General features: G+C 50.0%; 1 protein-coding gene and 2 long non-coding RNA genes across 3 annotated transcripts in view; 1 reads left to right on the top strand and 2 right to left on the bottom strand.

Moving 5' to 3' along the window:
• Window positions 1-2887, top strand: part of Tekt5 (tektin 5) — a 33872-nt gene extending 30985 nt beyond the window's left edge. Inside the window, exon 7 of the mRNA XM_050137348.1 lies at window positions 2452-2887. Coding sequence (XP_049993305.1) covers window positions 2452-2887 — 436 coding nt within the window. The remainder of the gene's footprint in view (window positions 1-2451) is intronic.
• Window positions 1758-2728, bottom strand: LOC126498584 (uncharacterized). The gene is made up of 2 exons (XR_007590849.1): window positions 2590-2728; window positions 1758-2506 (listed from the first exon to the last, which is right to left on the bottom strand). It is a non-coding gene; the product is annotated as an uncharacterized lncRNA (long non-coding RNA).
• On the bottom strand, window positions 2773-8157 carry LOC126498581 (uncharacterized). The gene is made up of 3 exons (XR_007590847.1): window positions 7926-8157; window positions 6248-7309; window positions 2773-2908 (listed from the first exon to the last, which is right to left on the bottom strand). It is a non-coding gene; the product is annotated as an uncharacterized lncRNA (long non-coding RNA).
• Window positions 8158-22649: the final 14492 nt, after the last annotated feature.

Genomic DNA, 22649 nt, shown 5'->3' with positions numbered 1-22649 from the left:
AATCTCCTGTGCTCCTTCTCTGTCTGAACTCCTGGGGGGAGGGAACCTCAGTTTCTTGGGAACTATAGCTTCAATCATGCTTTCCAAAGTGAGAGGTGCAGCCTCTCCTTGAACTATCTTCAGTCCTGCCTGGACGGCTGCAGAAGGTACTAACCCCGGGGCTGGGAACAGACCCTGCAGGAATCAGGACTCCCAGTCTCAGATCTCAGCTGTGAGCTGGATGGAGGTCTGCATTCTGAGTTGCACCCTGGCAGTCTCTCTCTGAAGCTCCCTCAACCGCCAGCACTGCTTCTCTGCTCAGGAAACCCTCCTGCTTCCTCTGTGAGGCCAAGAAGACATTGGCAGCAGAGACAGACAGCTCTGGCATCTCTAACATGTGATGGGAGAGGTGCCTGCTTGCAGCCCTCTTTATCTCCAACCCCTCCTTTGCAAAGAGCACAAGTCCTTTCTGCGTGGCTAGATCCCACCTACCTGCTAGCTAAGTGACTTGCTTCCGTGGACAACAGGAGAGGGGCGCGAGTCTCCAGAAAGGGGGCTCAGGAGCATCAGGAGGGGTGTCAAGCCTCCCTCTGTCTTCTGGTGGCTGCCACACTCCTGGAGCCTATTGTTGGTCTCTTCTTGTTTCCTGCTTGCTTGGTTGGTTGCTTGCTTTTCTTTTTATGTGGAATGGGGGATTGAACTCAGGACCTTACACATGCCAGGCAAGCACTCTGCCAACGGAACCCCATCCCCCTAAATTGAACTTATTTGAAATGAAATGGGCTGAAGATGTAGTCCAATGGGTAGAGCGCTTGCCTAGCATGCATGAGACACTGAGTTTGGTCCCCAGCACCGCAGAAACTATGCACAGAATGCTCAGGAGGCTGAGGCAGGAGGACCTTAGCTACATAGAGTTGAGGCCAGCCTAGGCTACATGAGATCTTGTCTTTAAAAGTTTTTAAAGCTTAATTTAAGATGTAGACTATGAATTGAATGAATAGAGGGCTTATTTTATTTATTATTTTTTATCAGCTTCTGAATCAGGAAGTCATGTTTCAGGTGTTCTTCAGCCCATATGGCTCCTGGGCTTGTCACGCATGGACAGCATGACCAACCCATAGTCCCTATGGCAGTACCGTTATGGAGCCGCTCCTCTTCGGCCCCCACACGCCCATTCATTCTCATCTTTTCCCCCTCTGTAATCTGAACTCCCTCTTCAGGGTCTTGTCAGTACTTTCAGAGAGCCTGGGGAGACGGGGAGAGGCATGAGACAACGTGGGGACTGGCCTCTGACCACCTCCCCCGTGTCTCTAGGGGTCTTTTCACTGTGCCTGAGCTGAGTCAGTTGGCCCATGTCTGTGGGTTGCTGGGAGGGGCTCTATTCCAGGGCAGTGGCTCCCACTGGTTAGGAGCCACAATTCTCTGAGATGTGAACCTATGATCCAAGAGGAATTAAGGCAGCATGGATGTGTGTTCCAGCTGGAAAAGGGACCTGAGCAGAAGCCACCATGCACCTGGTCTCATATGTAAATGAGGCTAGCCCTTGTGTTTTACTGGCAGAGACCATGTTTTCCAAGTAGCCAGTCCTTATTTAAAATATACCTGACATGGTCAGGTGATGGTGGCACATGCCTTTAATCCTAGCATTTGGGAGGCAGAAGCAGGAGGAAGTAGGCAGATCTCTGAGTTCAAGGCCAGCCTGGTCTACAGAGCAAGTTCCAGGATAGCCTGGACTACCCATAGAAACCCTTTCTTGAAAACACAAAACAAAAACAATACACATTCAAAAAAGGACTCATGCCTATAATCTCAACTCTTGGGAGGTGAAGGAAAAAGGAGGAGGTGTTCCAGGTGGTCACCCTTTAGCTGTGTAGAGAATCTGAGGTCAGCCTGGACTATGTGAGACCAGGACAGGAAAGGGAAGGAGAAGGTGGGGGGAGGGGGCAAAAGCAAGGCAAAACAAGTCACATAATAGGTCAGGTATGCTTGAGTGGCTTAGACAGGAGGGCAGCTTGAGCACTGGAGTTGGAGACAATGTCACTATGGCCAGCACAATGACACCTTCTCAGAGACAAAAACAGAGTGAACCGTGGCTTCTGTTACACTGAATAGTTTCACAGTGTGGCCATACCACCGTTTGTCTTTCCCTCTTCTGGGCCATGGTGGACAGCGCTGCTGTGGACACTTGGTGTGAAGATCTGTCTTCAGTTTAGGTTGGAGAAGCAAGAGACGGATTGCAGGTTCTGGGGGCAAACCTATGTTTAAATTATTGTCAGATTCTGCCCTTTGTCCCATCTGTTGCCTCAGTGCTTTGTCAGCCTGGGTGACCCTCCCAGAGGGGCGCGTCCACCTGTCCTTCCTTCCAGGGCTGAGGACTGCAGTGCTGTGGCCACCCGAGGCACCTTCCCTGCTGCACACGGGGTGGCTGTGCTGAAAGGAATGTCTCTGAGGTTTCTCTCCGCCCCACCGCAGGCTCGTGAACGAAGTTTTCACTATAGACGACACCCTACAGACGCTCAGGCTGAGGCTGCGGGAGACACAAGACACGCTACAGATGCTGGTGATGACCAAGTCTCGGCTGGAGCACGAGCTGGCCATCAAAGCCAATACCTTATGCATCGACAAGGAGAAGTGCATGCGCATGCGCAAGGTCTTCCCCAGCACGCCCCGCCTGGTGGGTTATACCAGCTCTGGGGTCTGCCCAGGCCATTGCGCCAGCCTCGTCCCTTGTGTCAGCCCCGCCCCCTGCGGCAGGCCCCCTGGCGGAGGCTCCTCACTTTGTGGAGGCCCCGCCCCTTGCGGGGGTTCCGCCCCTTGTGGGGGATCCGCCCCTTGTGGAAACTCTTCGGGCTGTGCTGGCTCTGCGTCTTGTTCCTGCTCAGGCTCCTGCTTTGCGCCGGTTTGCTAAATGGCATAACGCTGGAAAAAGCTGAAAAAGAAAATAAAAGAGTCATTTTCTCCCTTTCCTATCTTCATGAAAATGTGAAGCTACAGAACCGAAGTAAATCACAGCTCTTTGAGCTAGTTCCTGGGGCTGATGGATCGGTGGGAGGTCCTGAGACGGGTTTACTCATGGGCGGAGCCTGGAGCCCTGGGGCATCCCCAGGGATGCCAGAGGCTTTCTTCCTCCCGCCTCTTCTCGCCTATGTTCTCTTCTCTGTCCTTCCTCTCCTCACTATTTAAATATTCAGAATATCATCTGGGGATCGATCAGACTTGATGACTTACTTGCCCAGCATGCTTAAGATACCGGGTTCCTTTCCCAGTAGTTTCAGATTATATAGATAAGTGCAACAGTAACAGAACTGGGCAGAGGAGGTGGTTCAGATGATGAGCCCTTGCTGCACAAGCAAAATAGCCAGGACCTACTTCAACAAGCTAGGTGAGGTGGTACGCATGTCTATAACCAGCCTCTCACAGCTGGAAGGGAGGCAGAAACCGGACTGCTGCCAGGAAGTGCCCTGGCCAGCTAGCCTGGAGTAGGCTGTGCGGTGGAACAAAGACTCAGGACTGAAGAGCTGTCTCAGCAGAGAAGAGCACTTTTTGTTCTTGTAGAGGATCCCGGTTGGATTCCCAGCGTCCATGTGGTGGCTCCACCCATAACTCCGAATTTCACCCAGTGTACCTGAATTTTCTTTCTTTCTTTCTTTCTTTCTTTCTTTCTTTCTTTCTTTCTTTCTTTCCTTCCTTCCTTCCTTCCTTCCTTCCGTCTGTCTGTCTGTCGGTCGTCTGTCTGTCATCTGTCTGTCTGTCTGTCTGTCTTCTTGCTACAGAGTGTCACTGTGTAGCCCAGGCTGTTCTTTAACTCAGACTCTCCTGCCTGTGCCTCCCAGTGCTGAGATTAAAGGCTTTGTCACCACATTCAACCTCTGATGACTGGCATCTTAGATGTTATAGAGAGTCTACCAAACTCAGAAGTTAATATCTACACATTTCAGTCTACTAAATTCCAGAGTTTATTAGATCACACTGGTTTCTTCATCCACTTCCTCCTTCTGGTCCAGAATCCGATGCACATTCTACTGGGTTAGAATGAATCTCATTTGTCTGTTTATTTATCTATCTGCTAGTATCTTTTCTTCCCTTGTTTTTCATGATCTTTACACATTTTTTATTATTTTGTTCTTTAAGACAGGGGTCTTGATAAGTGGCCCTTGCTAGACTCAAACTTTGTTGATCTAGTCTCTGCCATCTGAGTGCTAGGAAGTACACGTGTGTGTGTGTGTGTGTGCGCGCGCGCGCGCGCGCGCGTGTGCGTGCGCGCCTGAGCCCAGCATTTTAGCATTTTCTTGAAGACAAGAACTGGTGTTATAACTCTAGGAGATCTTGGAGAGAGAGAGAAAAGTAAAGAGCCATGAGGAAAGAGATGAAGTCCATGGTATGGGGACTGAGGTGGCTGAGGGGTATGGGCCCAGGCCCTATATCTAGAAGCTTTTAAGAATCCATAGCACCCCTTGCTGGCATTTGAAAATGAAGGCTGAATTTATATGCATATATGCACATTTGACTTTGTAAAAAAGCGGGAGAGCTGGTTGTGGTGACCCACACTTTTTAATCTCAGAAGGCAGAGGTAGGCAGGTAGGTTTTTGTGAGTTTGAGGTCAGCCTGGTTTACAGAGCAAATTCCAGGCTACCCAGGGCTGGACAGTCCTGCCTCAAGGGCAGAAACGGTTTATATGTCTACCTTCCACCCATACTCTTTGGTACGGATGACACAGAGTTGGGTATTGCTCTTGCCACAGGCCTGCCTTCTTCTTGTACTGTTTCAAAGGTCTCACTGGCTGACATGCCTTCGCACCATGCATGAAGCCCTGGGCTCCACCCTCCAGCACCACACGGAACTGGGTACGGTGGGCCTGGAGAGATGGCTCAGCAGTTAGGGGAGCATACTGCTCTTGCAGAGCACAGGGCTTCAAGGGCCTGCCACTCCAGGTCCAAGGGAGTGGAGGTCTCCTCTTCTGCCTGAGGGCATGCGGTGTTCATCAACTCCTGCAAGCAAAAGCACGCACAGAAACAAACAAACAAACAAACAAACAAAAAGAAACACAAAGTGGCCTGGTGTGGGGAAGCACGCTTCAATCCCAGCCCTCAGGAGCAGGGTGATCAGAAGTTCAAAGTCATCACCTCACATGGCATCTGGCACCAGCTTGGTTTATATGAGCTCTTGTCTTAAAGAGGGGCAGGGAGAAGAAGCATGGGAAAAAGCCTGGTGCCTCTGGAAAATTCAAGTCCTGAAGGCTGAGACAGAAAACACTTTAAGGGGCTTGAAGGGACTGCCTGGCAGACAAGAGCACTTGTCTTCCCAGAGGACCTGGGTTTGATTCCCAGCATCCATGTGGTGGTTCACAACCATTTATAACTCCAGTTCTAGGGGAGCTGATGCCCTGTTCATCAGGCACCAGGCACACATGTGGTGCACATACATGCACCACATTTGTTTTTAAAGAAGGGACTTAAATGTAGTGCCCTCGGTGTTAGTATTAGGGCATCTGTACTGGCCTGACCTCGGGGTGTTTGACCTCTGCTGTAGCCAGGAAGAGTACCACCTGTGCACCTTCATTGCATTCCCCTTTAAAAGGACCCTGCCCACTTCCCCCCCTCTCTCTCCTCTCCTCTCCTCTCCTCTCCTCTCCTCTCTTCTCCCCTCCCCTCCCCTCCCCTCCCCTCCCCTCCTCTCCTCTCCCCTCCCCTCCTCTCCTCTCCTCTCCTCTTCACTTTCCTTCCACCTGGGGGAGAAAAAAAAACAAACCTCCACCTGAGCTCTGTTGCATGGCGTCTTTCTGTCATGCATCACTTTTTTCAGATTACAACACTGGTTCCCTGGCCCACTGGGTGGGTCATTATGCAAAGGGCGAGTGCCAAGGGCTCTGAGCTGGAGAGACTCAGGACTTGGGTGGAGAACAGGCATGCTGGCTCTCCAATGGCACCACACTTCCCCGTGTGAGCTGCTCATGGTGTTTTCTGTGCCGGACTCCAAATGTGATTGCTGTATTTTCACAGGCCTTCCCCTCCTGAGGAGCAAATCAGCTCTGTGTAGCTGCGGAGTCCAGTGGCTCTTTTACAAAAGCATATTTTTTTTTACGTGTGTGTGTTTGCATGCGTGTGCACGCACATGGGCACACATGGCACAGCATGTCAGTTCTCTCCTTCTAGCACGTATGTCCTGGGACTCAAACTTAGAAGTAGTCAGACTAGGCAGCAAGTGCCATTACCTGCTGAGCCCCCTCTCCAGCACTGGCTCTCCTGGCAGATGGGAGTCACATACATACCTCCTGAGGATGTGCTGAGCTCCCTCTCCAGCCCTGGCTCTCCTGGCAGGTGAGTGTCACACACTTCCTGAAGATGTGGGTTTTCTTCTACCGATGACTGAGTCAGAGGAGAGACATCAGATCTGAAACTCACTATGCAGCCTGCTCTTCTCCAGGGAAGCCTCAGCAGACCCAGTGTGAACAAGGCCTCAGCCCTCATGTCTGGTCACCGAGCCAAAGTCCCCTCCTGTGCATCGTGCATCAGTTCCTTTACGTCATCGTGACTAAAACACCTGAGAAGGTGACTCAAGGGAGGACATATCCATTGTAGCAGGGAAGAGATGGCGGAGTGGCTCTGTCTGGAACGTGTGGAGCACGTCATGGTGGACCTGGGAAGAGGGAGCCAGCCAGATTGGAAGGCCTCATCCTGACTTCTGCCAACCAGGTGTCACTTCCCACAGTTTTAGAGCCTCCCAAGATATTGTCACCAACTGGGGAATCAAGCATTCAAAACCTGAGCCTGGAGGGGACACTTCAGACTGAAACTATCCCAGCAGTGACAATAACCCACCACAGCCTGGTCGCTCTATCCAGTGCTGGGGAGCTCTGTGGTTCTCTCTCATCCCGAGTGGAATCAGTCACAAGTCCCATCGGTGTCCCCTTCTTGTCTTTCCTGGACTTGGCCACACTCTCTCTTCCATTGCCCATCTAGACAAACACTCGTTCTCTCTCACTGGGTCGATGGGCATGAAGGGGGAAAGTGAGCCAATCCGACTGTGGCCTCCAGCATGCCAACAAGGTGTGCCTCTGTGGAACTGTGTGTATGTAGGTGTCCTTTCATCAATGGCCAAAGACAGATTAAGAGGGCCCAAGTCCAGTATTTCACACAGCCATATCAAGAACCTGAAGTCTAAAAGCAAAACAAGTTCCTGGGACAATTAAGCCATGAGAAGGAAATCAGTGGGCGGAGATTCTGTCGACAGAAGGCGTTTGTGCTCTTCTTAAAGCCCTGGCTCTTGGACCTGCAGGAAGAGCTGACCTCTCGGTAGTACCATGGAAGAGAGTCAGTGAACACTGGTAAGGCTGGTTGTAAAACAGAAAAAAAAAAATGAGGGCTGGCAAAATGGTTAAGCTGGCAGAGGTGCTTGCTGCCAAGCCTGATGACCCAAGTTCAATTCCTGGACCCACCTGGTAGCAGTTGCCCTCTGACCACCACACATGTGTGCTCTGTCACGCACAGATACACGCACACAAGCACATTGATAAATGTGATTAAGAAACAAAACTACAGAAATTAAAGTACAGAAATAGCACCAATAGTCACAATAAACAGATGAGCGAGATAAGAGTTCAGCTTAGATTCACCTGTCCAGAGTATAAACCGCAGACTTCAGCTTCCCAAATAAAAGAAGGCTATTGTTTGCCAGGCCAGTGGCAGGGTTGTAGTTAGAGTTTGTTACACAGTTACAACCTTTGCAAGCCAGTGGCTGGGTTTTAGTTACAGTTTGTTACACAGTTACAACCTATACTTAGGCTCTGTGAAGGATCAGGTACCACAGGCCTATCTACCCACTGACCTGAGAAAGTGGTTCTCCATCCCCCCCCCACCCCCACCCGGCGTTAGTCAGGAGCAGTGCTAACATCCAGACTGTGAGGAGGATGCCAAGGGCTGGACTCGGCCAGGTAACCCCACACTCACCCGCTTTACAGTTGAGAAAACAGGCACAGGGAGGTGAGGCTACTTGCTCACTGCAACAGTGAGGATGATGGCCCTTGGCTCCCCTTGGTACTCCACATATCCACCCCGCTTCCAGCTTAGAGTAAAGTGTCTGCGTTGTTTAGCCTGGCCCAGAAATGTCAGTGAGTCACCATCATACAAAGTCTCAGCTGTTCGCTCCTGCTGGTCCAAAAGTGCTCTAGACAAGTGCCCCCCTCATGCAGGCTGGGTGGAGGGTTCAGAACACAATTGAAATTCCTAAGACTGCTGCAGACTCCGGTTCCTCCCCTGAAGACATACAGAACATTCCTAGTCTGATATGGGAGGGGGCTGGGTTTCCAGTCTCTGGTTGCACCTTCTTGATACCATGTGACCTCAGACGGACGTGCCCAGGGATGGAATTCTCTGTGTCCCTGAGATATGGCCAACTCTCCCTCCTCCCCACCCAGTAGTACTACTTGGCATTCTTGGCACTCCTCCGAGGGCAAGCTTGGGGTGTGGGTACCCAGGACAGCTGAGATGGGCATGCAAGGAGCTGCTGGCCCCATCCCTTCATCACCATACAGCTAGTGGGGTTGCAGCTGGTGGCATGTATGTTTTCACAGGATGTCACATACGTCCTTACTGGGCTTGGGTTTGGTGACGTCTAATGATGGAGACCCCATTAGCTGAGAATACGGGTGAGAGAAAATTACTGTCTTGAGTGATGGTCCCTTTTCCACATTTGGGGTTGTCCTTGCCTACCATGGAGGAACAGACCTGGTACAACTAGGTAGGGAGGTTAGTTCACACAATGAACCTTGCTGTCCATAGGGTCAGGTTCACCCAGCTCATTTTTAAATGTTTGTTTTATTTACTAATGGGGAGAACGCAAGTTCGTGGCCTCCTTGTGGAGGTCAGAGGACAGCGCTGTGGAGCGTCTCTCCATCTTTACACAGGCTCTGGGAACTGAACTCAGATCACTGCTTCTGTAGCAGACACTCCAACTTGGTGGCCCAAACCTCATGTGCTCTTAAACTTCTCTGGGGAGGTGGAGGCAGCTGCCTCCCAGGTACACGTACCGGGTCATATTTGGGTGATGAGTGGTTTGCTGCTAGCTCGTGGTGAGGCTCACATGACATTGTAGGTGTGACTCAACAATGCACTTTTTTGTTTGTTTTTTGTTTTTCAAGACAGGGTTTCACTGTGTAGCCCTGGCTATGCAGGAACTCAGTCTGTAGATCAGGCTGGCCTCGAACTCACAGAGATCTGCCTGCCTCTGCCTCCCGAGTGCTGAACAACACACTTTTAAATGGTTCTTTTGGGGTTGGTGGAATAGATCAGCAGGTAGAGGTGCGTGCCGAGAAAGCCTGGAGACCTGAGTTCAATCCCTGGATCCTACATAAAGGTTTAAAGAGAGGACCTTCTCTCTCTCTCTCTCTCTCTCTCTCTCTCTCTCTCTCTCTCTCACACACACACACACACACACACACACACACACACAAATATACCACCTTAAAAAAGAATGATATCAGTCTCTAGGTCCTCCTCTTCCTGTGCCCTCTTCCTGTGGCCCCTGCACCACACACACCCTGACATGTCCTAGAGTAGGACTTAAGCACTTGCCAGCACCATGCCAACCAAACCCAGCCCCATGGGCACTGGGCATGGATCCCTGTGCGGCCTCTTACTGCACTCCAGCCTCAGGAGGAGGAAGCTGCAGGGTGTGTGAGGTGGTAGGGATGGGGATCTTGGCTGAGCCACGTAATTGGATGGGTAGAGGACCTGTGACTCTTAGGCTCTCAAAACCCGTGCTTTCTCTGTCAGCGTCTGGGCAAACAAAGCCTGAGTGAGAGGGGGTTTGCGGAGGGCACCTGAGGTTCGGATTCTGCCTGCTAGCAGATGCGTCTTGGTCATGGCATCTGATAACAGGTTCCCACTGACGACCAGGAGCTATGGGAAGCTGAGATACACAGCAGGTAGAAGCCATAGGCATGGTAAAGCTTCCCAGCAGATGAAGTTGGGCAGACGCAAGCCTGTCACGGAATTCCCCTCCCAAGTGTCTGGGCCCAGAGCTGGAGCGGGGAGTTGGGAGAGAGGCTTGAGTCTGCCCAACCTGGTCAGGAGCCTGAGGTTCAAAGCTGGTCTGTGCTCAACGTAAGACCCTTTCACATGGCAGTCACAGCGATTTCTTGTGCAGCAGGCTTTAGTTCTGAAGGCTCCTTTGACTCCAGTGTTTGGGCTCTACCTTGCCCACACCCTCTGCGCATGCTCTTTTCTTCAGGCCTGCCCACAGCTGCCTGGTAGCTCCCGGCCAGGCACTCCAGCACCACGTTACCTGTTCTAACTCTGGAGTCTCCTCCACGTCCTTTCCTTCCCAGTGTGCACCCTAGTATAATTCCTTATGGCCATTTTTTTTTTTTTTTGCAGCTGCCTTGACAATAGAATCATGTGAAATACTTGAAATACATATATGACCTGCCTCGGCTACATAGTGAGCTTGAGGCCAACCTGGCCAGACTCAAACACAGGCAAAGTTCCTGAGCTTTCCTCATCTGTAGAGTCAGAAACTCCAGGACAGAGGCCAGACTGAGTTAATCTGCCCTGAAATGCCTTGAGACCGGACCATCTTTTTCTTTCACTTTGCAACCTCACCTCCTATACAACTTCTGGTACACAGTGCGGATCTGCAAGGGGAAAGGAGATGGGTCTCACCCTACAGCCCAAAACCTAGGCTGTCCTTCATGCACTTTGTAGCTCAGGCAAAACTTGAACTCACTATATAGCCCAGGATAGCCTTGGACTTGGAGCAATCCTCCTGCCTCAAGTTCCACATGCTGGCATTACAGCCATGTACTCCAGCCAGGTAGTCAAGGACATTCTTGTTCGATGAAGGATGTCCAGGGTGAATGACATGTGCTAGGTGATTTAACAGTAGTTCCGGGTGGGTTAATTGCCTTGCCCACAGGAGACAAGCATCCCACAAGAATGCGGGATGGAGAGAACTGAAGCTGGGAGAGGTACCATAACATTAACAAAACCCAACCTGAGGCTAGAGGCAAAGGTCCTTAGGTGGTGGGCACTGTATTAAATCCAAATGGGCCTCCTCTCCTAGAAAAACAAATAGCCCCCAATTCTGTGGAGGGTGGGAGACTACTTACAGTCAGAGGAACCAAGCTCACAGAGACCAAAGTGAACACCCTCCTCATCCCCCTCTGTTCACTATGGAGACATCCCATCATCCTAGGTACCACTGGAAGCCTGTATACATTAGTGCAGCAAACAGTAGCCCTGAGCACTTCCCTCCCGCATAACCCACCCTCTGTCTGCACCCCTGCCCTCCCCTAGCTGCTCTGGGTGTGTACAGCAGGGTGCTCTGGCTCTTTCCAGCCCTATGGTTTGCTAACAGCTCACCTCTCCACAGAGGCACTTCCCCACCCCAGACTTCTGCAAACACTGTAAATGCCCTGGAAGTCAGGAGTGGAGTGGCAGAGACTCCTCTGCTACTCTATAGAGGGCACAAGCAAGGGGAGGGGGCAACAAAGGGAACACAGGCCTCTAACCTAGCTCTCCTCTCCCCTGACACCTTTCCCCCAGGCTTGGCACCGACAAGAGTGCTGCTTGCCTCTTTGGATCTTGGCTGCAAGCCTGCCTGCTCGCCTTCCTGGAGTTTACTATGCAGGGGTCAGGAATGGACAGAGAGGGAGAGAAAGACCAAGGGTTCCCGGTGCCCTGCCTGCCTGAGTGGATACTGTCTTTGTCATCGAAAGCCATCCAGCCAACACTCAGACACTTGGAGCCACCAGGGTTCCTCATCCTGGGGTGTAGGGGGCTAGGTTTACAAGGAGGGCTAGGGTGGGAGGATGGCCCTGTGTCCCTTGCCCCATTACCACAGGGTTACTGTCAGGCTCCACCCCCAGGGGACAGAAAGGACTGTTTTCTGCTGGGTGGGCTGCCCTGGACACTGATGGTTTGTTTGACACCCACGGGCCTGGGCCGCTGAGCACCCTGAGGCTACTCCCTTACGCAAATGCCTATGCCGGGCACCTCCCCGCACATCCCTGTGGCCACTGTACGCATGCCCCCAAGGAAATGTGTCCCTGGGTAGTGACCTTTAGGGGCAGGTGGGGAGGGATCAGCAAGAACTAGAATGCCTGGACTTTGCCAGGCCTGGTAAATAGAGTGCCTTCAAGGTAAGGAAGGCTGAGGCTCTGCCAGACCCACCCCCTAGAAGCAGGGTGCTGGCCAAGTGGGTGACTTGAGGTGGCAAGGGGATGAGGGTATGGGCAGGCCCAAACATATCCTCCGAGAGTGCAGAAGTTCTCAGTCCATTCTGCTTCTGAGAGGTTCTGGAAAATCTGCTCCAAGACCAAGAGAAAGCAGGTGGTGGGCAGCAGTCAGCAGGTGGGGTTCTTCTGCTGCTCTGTTTGGCACAGCCGGGTGCTGCCCACACACCAGCACATCACACTGGTGCAGATACTGTTTACTCATTGTGGCCATTCTTTCCCCAACGATTAGGGTTGTGTGAGCTGGGACTGCCCTCAGCCATGTTGTCCAAACATGCTGGATTACAGGTGTGAACTGTCATGCTGGATTACAGGTGTGTACCATAATGCTGGTTTATAAGGATGTACCACCATTCAGGATTATAAATATGTTCCAACGTGATAGATTACAAGTGTGTCCAAACATGCTAGATCACAGGTGTATACCACCATGTTCTGAGGCATATCAAACATGCTGGATTACAAGTGTGCACCACCATGCTGGTTTAGAGGCATGTCCAAACATGCTAGATTGTAAGTGCATACCACCATGCTGGATTAAAGGTGTGAACCACCATGCTGAATTACAGGTGTGACCACCATGCTGGATTATGGGTGTGAACCACCATGCTGGATTATGGGTGTGAACCACCATGCTGGATTACAGGTTTGAACCACCATGCTGGATTATGGGTGTGAACCACCATGCTGGATTACGGGTTTGAACCACCATGCTGGATTATGGGTGTGAACCACCATGCTGGTTTACTGGTATGAACCACCATGCTGGATTACGGGTGTGAACCACCATGCTGGATTATGGGTGTGAACCACCATGCTGGATTACGGGTATGAACCACCATGCTGGATTATGGGTGTGAACCACCATGCTGGTTTACAGGTATGAACCACCATGCTGGTTGTGGTATTCTGGGCATAAGATAGAGTCTTGTGCCTGATAGGCAAGCGTCCTACCAACTGTGTTACATTCCCAGCCCTTGTTTTTTACTACTTTGAGACAGGGTCTCACTGTACAGTCCAATCTAGCTTTGAACTCATGGTAATTCTGTTGCCCCAGCCTCTTGAGCACTCAGATTGCACGCGTGGCCCACCATGCTTGGCTTAGTCTGACTTTATATGGTGCTTTTATTTACTGTGTGTGGGGGTCTTCCTGGAGTCGGATGGAGATGAGGCACACTACAGAAACTGTTGGGGTTCTGACCTGTCCACTACTTCCCTCCTAATCCATTGTTCGCTTTCCAGGAGGACCCACAGTGCCCACCTAGTAGTATGACAGGCTGAGGGCAGAAATCTGCTCTGCCAGGCCAGGTTTCTGAGAAATGCCATTGGCCTGAGCTTCAAACCCTCTGCATCGTCAGGATGCCCTAGTGGCCCAGGGCTTGGCCGTGGGTCTTTGATGGGAGTCCAGTACAGTGTTCTGGAGACCCTCCTGGCAGGAGCACCGCAAGACAACCCTCCACACTGGGAGTCACTGTCTGCTGTCTATAAACAATGTCCCCTCACTGTTGACACACTTCCCTTCTCCCACCCTCTTGAATTCTGTCCCCTTTGGTAGAACAAAGCAACCTGGGCAAGGGTCCCCAGGCCCCAAAGCAAGGCAGCACCCCCAAGTCTGCTGGGCTGCTTTCAGATAAATACAGCACTAGGTAGTCTTTGAAGAGGTGCAGTAGAGCACACAGGGGACCTAACTAAAGTCCTCATATTTGCCGACTGAAGTGTCACTGCAGCCCCAGGATGGGCAGGAGGGCGCCATGCAGAGAGAGTAGCAGATGAGGGTTAGGTGGCTGGAGATGAGACAGTTTCTCTTGAAGGCAGCTCCAGGCACTGTCTTGGCAGAGGCGCCCAGGAAGCTCAGGAGAGCCTCCTTTCATCCAATGGAGTGAGAGGATGGTGACCAAGAAAAGCCCTGAGATTTACTGTGAGGAGAGCTGACCTATCGGGGTGGGGTGGGCCACTGGAAGGCTGGTGTCCAACCAGCTTGCTGTCAGTCTCTGCCATACCTCCAACTTACCCAGGGCCCTTTCTTCCCCTTCCTTGGGAAGCCTTCCCCTCCCCCCATCTATTGTTCAGTAGAGACCCTGAACCCTTTGACCTTAGGACTCTTAGCTTGGAACAATTGCTGGGGCAAATGTGGGTCTGGAACTCATGTGGTGTGGAGCTGAGTTTTGCGAAGGCTGCATCCTGGCCACACCAAGAGCAGGATGCTGTGACTGCATGAGGATTGTGAACCCAGCAGAGCAGTGCAGGACCAGGCCTGGCTGAACCCATTTGCTGGAGGGCTGAAGTCGCCTCTGACTGAGCCTGCAGAGGGAGGGGAGACCTGGAGTACAGAAAGAGGGGCACAAGGGACTCAAAGGGACTGCACTGAATGTATCTTATGTGTATTATAATTGTGCTGGCCTGCCCTGCCACCTGGGTACCCTGTCCCTTTAAGAGACAAGCTCTGCCCACTCCCAATCTTAAAGTGCCTCCTCTCTTCCTTTCTCTCTCTCTGTCCATTCTTCTTCTGAACAGGCAGTCTCTGCCTCTCTTCCCCGTCCTATCTCTCCATACCTCCTACCCTCCTATACCCTCCCACACCCGTTAAATAAACTCTCCATACCCAACCAGGCTCTCTCTGTCTGATGTATCTGTCTGCTTCCCACATACCACAGTCTCCCACCCACCATGGGACCCTCCAGGGTCATTCGCGCTGCCATAAATCATAACAGTATAGAATATTCCACTTCAATCACTCTTCACCTTGTCTGTCTCTGGGTCAGCTAGGCTGACTGGCTAGTGATCCCTAGGAATCCCCCTGTCTCTACCCACCAGTGCTGTGATTATAGGTGTATGTAGTCACGTGCGTTTTTAAAGTAGGTGCTGGTGATCTGAACTCAGGCCCCTGTAGCTGGAGGCTGCTTGTTCATTTCCCAGCCACCCAGACTCTCAAAATAACCACATTGAAACTGTATTATTTAAAACACCGCTTGGCCAATCACTTAAGTATATTGCTAGCTAGCTCTTATATCTTTGGTTAACCCATTTCTATTAATCTGTGTATTGTCATGTGGCTGTGGCTTGCCGGCAAGGTTCCAGTGCATCTGTCTGCCTGTCTGCGGTGATGGCTACATGACTTCTTCCTAACCCCGCCTCCTCTCTCCTCCTCTATCTGTTTAGAACTCCCACCTTTCCCTACTCTGCTAAGCCACCGGCTGAAACAGGTTTATTCATTAACCAATAAAAGCAACACATAGAAGGACTTCCCACACCAGGCCCCCATGTTTGTCTGGCAAACACTCTACCGGCTAAATTGTCTCTTTAGTTCTCAACTCAGTCTTCATAGCAGCCCTTTAAGGTCGGAATTACTACTTCTCTTTTACAGATGAGGAAATAAGGCTCCAAATGTCTGAGTCACTTACCCGAGTCACGGTCCAACTCCTCAGAAGCCAAGGGAGCGTGTCAAGGAGGAGCAAAGGGAACCTCCCTGCGTTTGGAGGTAGTCACCCCATCAGGTCTGAGTCAGTCACCTCGTAAGGATGTGAGGTCTGGGTTTGGATCATTGTTTAGAATGCCCATGGCTCTGCCAGAGGCCTGGGGTTTCATTTCTGGCACCCACTTTCAACAGCTCACAACCACTTATAACTCTAGTTCCAGGAGATCTGAGCCTTCTGACCTCTGTGGTAACCTGAACTCACATGCACAGTCACACATATGCAAATTAAGATACGTCATATATACTTATTATATATTATATAAATTAATATAGTATACCAGCACCTCCAGGCTCTTTACATAAAGCTTAAAGTTAAAGATTTTTGTCTTAGTTAAGGTCTATTGCTGTTGAAGAGACCTCATGACCACAGCAACTTTTATAAAGGAAAACATTTAATTGGGGCTGGCTTACAGTTCAGAGGTTTAGCACATTGTCATCATGGTGCGATGTAGTGGCATGCAGGCAGACATGTGCTGGAGAAGGAGCTACATCTTGATCCTCAGGCAACAGGAAGTGGTGTAGGACCCTGGGCACGGCTTGAGCATATATGAGACCTGGGAGCCCACCCTCACAGTGAAACACTTCCTCCAATAAGGCCACACTTCCTAAGAGTGTCTTTCCCTTTGGGGACCATTTTCTTTCAAATCACCACGAAAGCCTAATGTGTAACTTGAGCCATTTGGCATATAAACCTGGCTTTGGGGTTCTGTCTTGCAAACTCAAGAACTGATGTTTGGGTCTACATCCTCATGTCCCAGTAAGGCAGTAGTCATCCAGGGAACAGCAGATGTCTTGTCAATGGCTGTCTCATCCATCTCCTGCTGGCTACACACCACCTTGGTCTCACACTCATGGAGTGTACTTGCTCTGTAGACACAGACATAGAAAACAGGTTAGGTGGTCATTAGATGGCTGGCCGGGTAAAGGCAATTGCCTGATGACCTGAGTTGCCCACACAGTGGAAGGATGGAACCAACCCCACAGGCTGTCCTCTGACCTCCATGGTCTGACACAGCATATTCACACTCACTGAATGAATAAATGAATGAACAAATGTTAAAGAAAAGAAGGGGAGAATATGATGAGAAAGCCCTGTAGAAATGAATCCTAACAGATTTTTAAAAAACCTACATGGAGACTTTGAGACCTAGGAAGAAGGAGCCAGCAATGATCACATGATAATCTATATACTTTTGTGTGTGGATTGTCATTGTGTCTGACTGTCATTTGCTGACCTAGTTAATGTGCGGCTTCTTACACCTTTCTTCAGAGAGTCCAGAGCAGGATCTTCCCTGAGGGCCAGGATTCTGAGCCCCCTCCTTTTTAGGATTCTTTCCACACCATGTAGTCTCCTCTTGAACCACATTTGGGGAATGTGACCTTTGTCCCTGGACACTCCGAATAACTGTGGTGCCCTAACAGGTGATGCTAGACTGAGAGACCAGGGCCCAGGTCTTGTCCATGATCCTGTTGATGACACCCAAATCTGTCCAAAATGCACCCAACTTAAGAATCTTCCAGCTGGGCCTGTACTCCCAGCATTCAGGAAATTGAGGCAGGATTGCCCATGAGCTGCTGGCTAGCCTGAGCTCACAATGAGGTCCAGGCTCACAATCTGGCTTTCTGCCCTAGGAGCTATAAGGACAGCTGCTCAGCCTCTCCCTGTAGGCGATGGCGCCAGGCGGGAGTGAAACCTGTTTCCCTGCTTTATAACACAGGTTTGAATGAACTGCCTTGGGCCGGGCTTGGTGTCAGAGGAGGGACATTTACCTTCCTGCAGCTCAGCCCAGCCCTCTGTCACTCCCACACTGCACAAAGGGTTGGTTTGTGATGCTGTACAGAATCGCATGGAGGCTTGCTGTGGCTGAGTGGATTCATAGACAACAGAGGAAAGGAACTGGCTTGTCTATCACTGGACAAAATACACTGAATTTGCGAAGAGGAATCACAGCGGGTGTATGAGTTAGAGATCCAATCTCAAACCCTGAGGGTGGTGGAGTAGGACTCACACGGGCTGTGTTACTCTCCTGTGATCACTATTGGTCACCAAGTAAAGCCACCCGATGAAGAGCTGGCATCTGGGTGTGGGATTAGAACCTTCACCGCAGAAGAGAACTCATTGTGAGGCAGTATCTTTCTGTGTAGCCCAGGCTAGCCTCAGACTTCAAACCCTCCTGCACGACAAGATTGCAGTTGTGTGCGGCCATGCTTAAGCAGAAGTGAAGAGCTCATGGGTTTGCCTCCTCTTAAGCTCCCTCTGTCCCAGTCACTCTTGTGGCCCACCATAAATGCCACATGTAGATAGAATTTCTTCACTTTTTTGTATTTTTTGTATTTTATTTTAAATTGTGTTTGTGTGTGTGTACACACAAGTGTGCCCACACATATTCACATATGATATGAGTACAGTTGCCCTTGAGTCCAGAAAAGGATGTCGGCTCCCCTGGAGGTGGAGTTACAGCAGCTTAGAGTCCCTGAGGTGGGTTCGGGAACCACTCAAGCCTTCTGAAAGAGTGGTGAGCACTCACAACCTCCAAGCCATCTCTCCAGGCCCAAATTTTCACATTAAGAGCAGGGACCTGTTGCTATGAGACAAGATGTGGCAGTTTGGGAAAAATCAGGGCACAGCCCTCTGTCCTTAGAACGACAAAGGGACAGACACATGCTAGAATATTTAGGCTGCAGGGAAATGCAAGCCCAGTTCTTCTCCCTTGCGAAGGCACGCGTTTATAGTCCTACCTAGAACTTGCTGCTGTGCACCTCGGCACATGGGCTAAGCCGGGTTTTTCATCATCTTCTGAAAACGTGTCAGAAAAACCCATTGCTCGTGGGACTTGCAGGCCCTTTGCTTTATTCTGCTCCATCCCCATCTATGCACGGCAGCCTTCTCTCTGACTGCAGCTACTCTTTGGATTTTGGTTTTGGTTTTTCGAGACAGGGTTTCTCTGTGTAGTTTTGGTGTCTTTCCTGGAACTCACTGTTCACCAGGCTGGTCTCGAACTCACAGAGATCCGCCTGCCTCTACCTCCCAAGTGCTGGGATTAAAGGCATGTGCCACCACCGCCCAGCTCCTCTTTGGCTTTTGAAGAGAAGGCTTTTGTTGAAATAAGGAGCGGCGAGGCTGCGTCCCCAGCACCCCGGCCACCTGGTAGCTCATGTCCGAAATAACAACACACAAATTGTAGTCTTTTAAACACTGCTTGCCCATTATATCTAGCCTCTTCTTGACTAACTCTCGCACCTGGACTAGCCCATTTCTAATAATGTGTGTAAGCACCCCAAGGTGCGCTTACCAGGAAGATTCTAGCCTACGTCCATCCTGAGTCGGAGCTTCATCGCGTGTGTCTCTGAGAGCAGAGCTATCTCGCGTCTGTCTGAGGAGTCTTACCTCACTTCCTCTTCCTCCTGTTTACTCCTCCCACCTATGTTTTAACCTATCAGGGCAAGCAGTTTCTTTATTTAACTAACCAATGAACTCAACAGATTGATATATAACACTCCCACATCAGGCTTTCTCATTCTCCCTTCCAACCCCATTATGCCACCTTGGATATGATGCTAATGTACTCCACTGGTCTCCCCCACCACCCCCACGTGAGGCTTTCTCTCCTAACGATCATTTTTTTAAATATTTATTTGTTATTTATTATGTATACAATATTCTTTCTGTGTGTATGCTTGCAGGCCAGAAGAGGGCACCAGACCTCATTACAGATGGTTGTGAGCCACCAAGTGGTTGCTGGGAATTGAACTCAGGACCTTTGGAAGAGCAGGCAATGCTCCTAACCACTGAGCCATCTCTCCAGCCCCTAACGATCATTTTTATCATTTTGAAGGATATTTTTTTTGTGTCAGGTCCTTTTGGGGCCTTTATTTATTACTTCTAACATGTAGGGTTCACATGCTCAAATCATAGTATGTCTTCACAAAGCCCTGAGAGCAGGCTGGGGACATGGCTTAGCCCAGCATGCATGAGTCCTTGGGTTTGGTACTCATCACCAAACAAAACTGGGTGTGTTGGTGCATAACCTATAATCCCAGAACTCATAAGGTAGAGGGAGGAGGATAAGGTCATCCTTGGCTATACAGCGAGTCTAGCCTAGGCTACATAAGACTCTATCTCAAAACAAACAAAAATACTGAGGGGCCTATCTGATGGATGAGAAAACAGGGCCTATCTGATGGATGAGAAAAAAGAGGTCTTTTGGGGCAGCTGTTGGGTTGTCCTAATGAGTTTTATTTCAGAAGATTCTGGTCTTTTTGACACGCAACCTTGGTCAAACAACTGGGTATGTCCCAGTTAGTTTGGGAAGCCTTTGGCCCTGAGGAAGAAGGCCTGGCTGTCCAATACAGGCTGCTCAGCCACACACAGATATTAAGTTGACTTGTACTCCGAGTGTTAAACTAACACCAGGCTTTCAAGTGTTATTGTCAGTTAAAAAGGAAAATATTTCTGTACTTTTTACATACTATAATGATAACAGTTAGGATATAATGAGTTAAAGAAAACACACTGAAATTAATTTCACATCTTAGTATATAGCCCAGGTTGTCCTTGAACTTGCTGTATATCCCAGACTGGCCCTGAACCCTTGATCTTCCTGCCTTAGGCTCCTGAGAGCAGGAATTGAAGATATCTTACCTATTTGCCTATTTCCTGTGTCTACTAGAAAATATAAAATGACATTCATGACAGATGCTTTCTTCCTGTTGATATCAATTGCACTCTTGCCCCACGGACCTCTGGGTGGGACAATTTCCTACCTGTAATCCTGACTGCCTCGAAGTTACATACAGCACGGGAGGAAGAGCCAGGTGACTCTGTAACAGAGTTCAGGTTAGAAAGACAACTGCACTGGCTCTGGCCATCACTTAACAAGGAACGGGGGTTGGGCTATGAGCCCGTGGCAGAGTGCTTGCTAAGTTTGGGAAAGGCAAGAACAAAATAAGAACAAACAAAAGACAGGCTCCAGCCCCTCTAACAAGTTCCTACAATCTAAGCGACATTTAGTGCTGCTGTTCAACCCAGTGCTGGCACTGTAGAAAAGTCTCTGTTCTTGTCTCTTCACAGGGAAAAATTCAGTTGAGAGCTGCAGACCGTCTAAGGAGAGAGCCTGGAGTGGGCTGCGGTCAGCAGCACAGTGGGCTCTGTGTGGTGAGTCTGAGGATAAGAAAGGTTTATGAATATTTATTAGGTGGGCGGCATATTCATGAGGTAAAGTGACTTCCCTCTCAAATCAGATGGACTGGATCGCCCTTTTAGAGTATTTCTTCCCATGATCCTCCAGGAAAGCTCACAGGAGGTCAAACCCACAATGATACCAGGGTCATGAGGACGAGGACTGTTCACTAGAGCACACGTGTGGGCCAGTGTCCCGGGACAGCTCGTCTGAAGCTGCAGGGTGTTTAGCCACAAAGGGGCATTCTGACCGCTGGCAGACACAGCTAACAAGGTGCAGCTGTGGTTTTCTTGGTTAACTCGTACCCAGCTCCTCTCTGAGAATTTGTTTGTTTTGAGACATGGATTCTCTGTGTAACAGCTCTGGCTGTCCTAGAACTCACTCTGTAGACCATGCTGGCCTTGAATTTAGAGATCAATGCCTCTGCCTCCTGAGTCCTGCAATAAGAGGTGTGGGCCACCAAGCCTGGTCCACTTGAGATTTCTTGTCTATGAACTGATCTCATTGCTGTCTGATAGAGTCACAAATACACACAAAGATGTATGTAGGTATATTTACATATTGTGGATGTATGTGTGGTGTGTGCAGTTGTGTTCATGTTGATAAGCAGATATGTCTGCTCATACATGATTCTGTGAAGGCCATATTTGAATATGACATGTCTTCTCTATCACACTTCACCTTTAAAAAAGAATTTATGCTTATGAGTGTCTGCATGTATCATGTTGTCTTAGTCCTTTTTCTATTGGTGTAAAGAGAAACCATAACCAAGGCAACTTATAGAAGAAAACATTTCATTGGGGCCGGCTTACAGTTTCACAGTTAGTCCATTATCATCATGGCAGGGAGCATGGTGGCAGGCAGGCAGGCAGGCAGGCAGGCAGGCAGGCAGGCAGGCAGGAAGGAAGGAAGGAAGGAAGGAAGGAAGGGTGTTGGAGAAATAGCTGAGTGCTGCATCTTGATCTGTGGGCAGCAATCAGAGACAGAAAGAGACAGAGGCTGCTGTGGACTTTTGAAACCTCAGAACCCGCCCCCAGTGACACACCTTCTCGAACAAGGCCACACCTCCTGATCTTTCCCAAACAGCTCCACTATCTGGGACCAAGGACTCAAACATACGAGCCTATGGGAGCCATTCTCATTCAAACCAGCTGATATATGTACCATGAGCATGCCTGGTGGGAGGCCAGAAGAGATGTTGGATCTCCTAAAACTGGAGTTACAGATGGTAGTTAGCCACTAAGTGGGGTGCTGGGAACTGAATTTAGGTTCTCTTTAAGAACAGCAAGTGATTTTAAACCACTGAGCCATGTATTCAGCACCCCCCCATCTTGTTTTACTTATTTTTGATGTGGGAGTGTCATATATCAATCTGTTGATTTCATTGGTTAATTAAAGAAACTGCTTGGCCCTCATTGGTTAGACATTGTTGGGAGGAGTAAACAGAATAGGATTCTGGGCGGAAGAGGAAGTGAGGTCAGACTCTGCTCTGCTCCTGGAGAGACGCCATGCTCAGCTCTCCCGGGTAGACCCAAGAGCTCTGCTCTCTGGAGCAGAGACACCACGATGGACTTTGGTTAGAATCTTCCCGGTAAGCGCACCTTGGGATGCTTACACACATCATTAGAAATGGGCTAGTCCAGATGCGAGAATTGGCCTGTAAGGGCTAGAGTTCATGGGTCAAGCAGTTCTTAAATGAATACAGTTTGTGTGTTGTTATTTCGGGCATGAGCTAGCCAAGCGGCCGGGGTGTTGGGGACGCAGCCCCGCCGCTCATATTTCAACA

The sequence above is a fragment of the Alexandromys fortis genome, unplaced genomic scaffold (assembly GCF_014885135.2).
Source record: "Alexandromys fortis isolate MF-2015 unplaced genomic scaffold, M_Fortis_MF-2015_v1.1 scaffold_29, whole genome shotgun sequence".
In the NCBI taxonomy this organism is placed as follows: domain Eukaryota; kingdom Metazoa; phylum Chordata; class Mammalia; order Rodentia; family Cricetidae; genus Alexandromys; species Alexandromys fortis.
The sequence above is the reverse complement of the archived record's forward strand: the minus strand, read 5'-3'. Positions and strand labels throughout refer to the sequence as shown.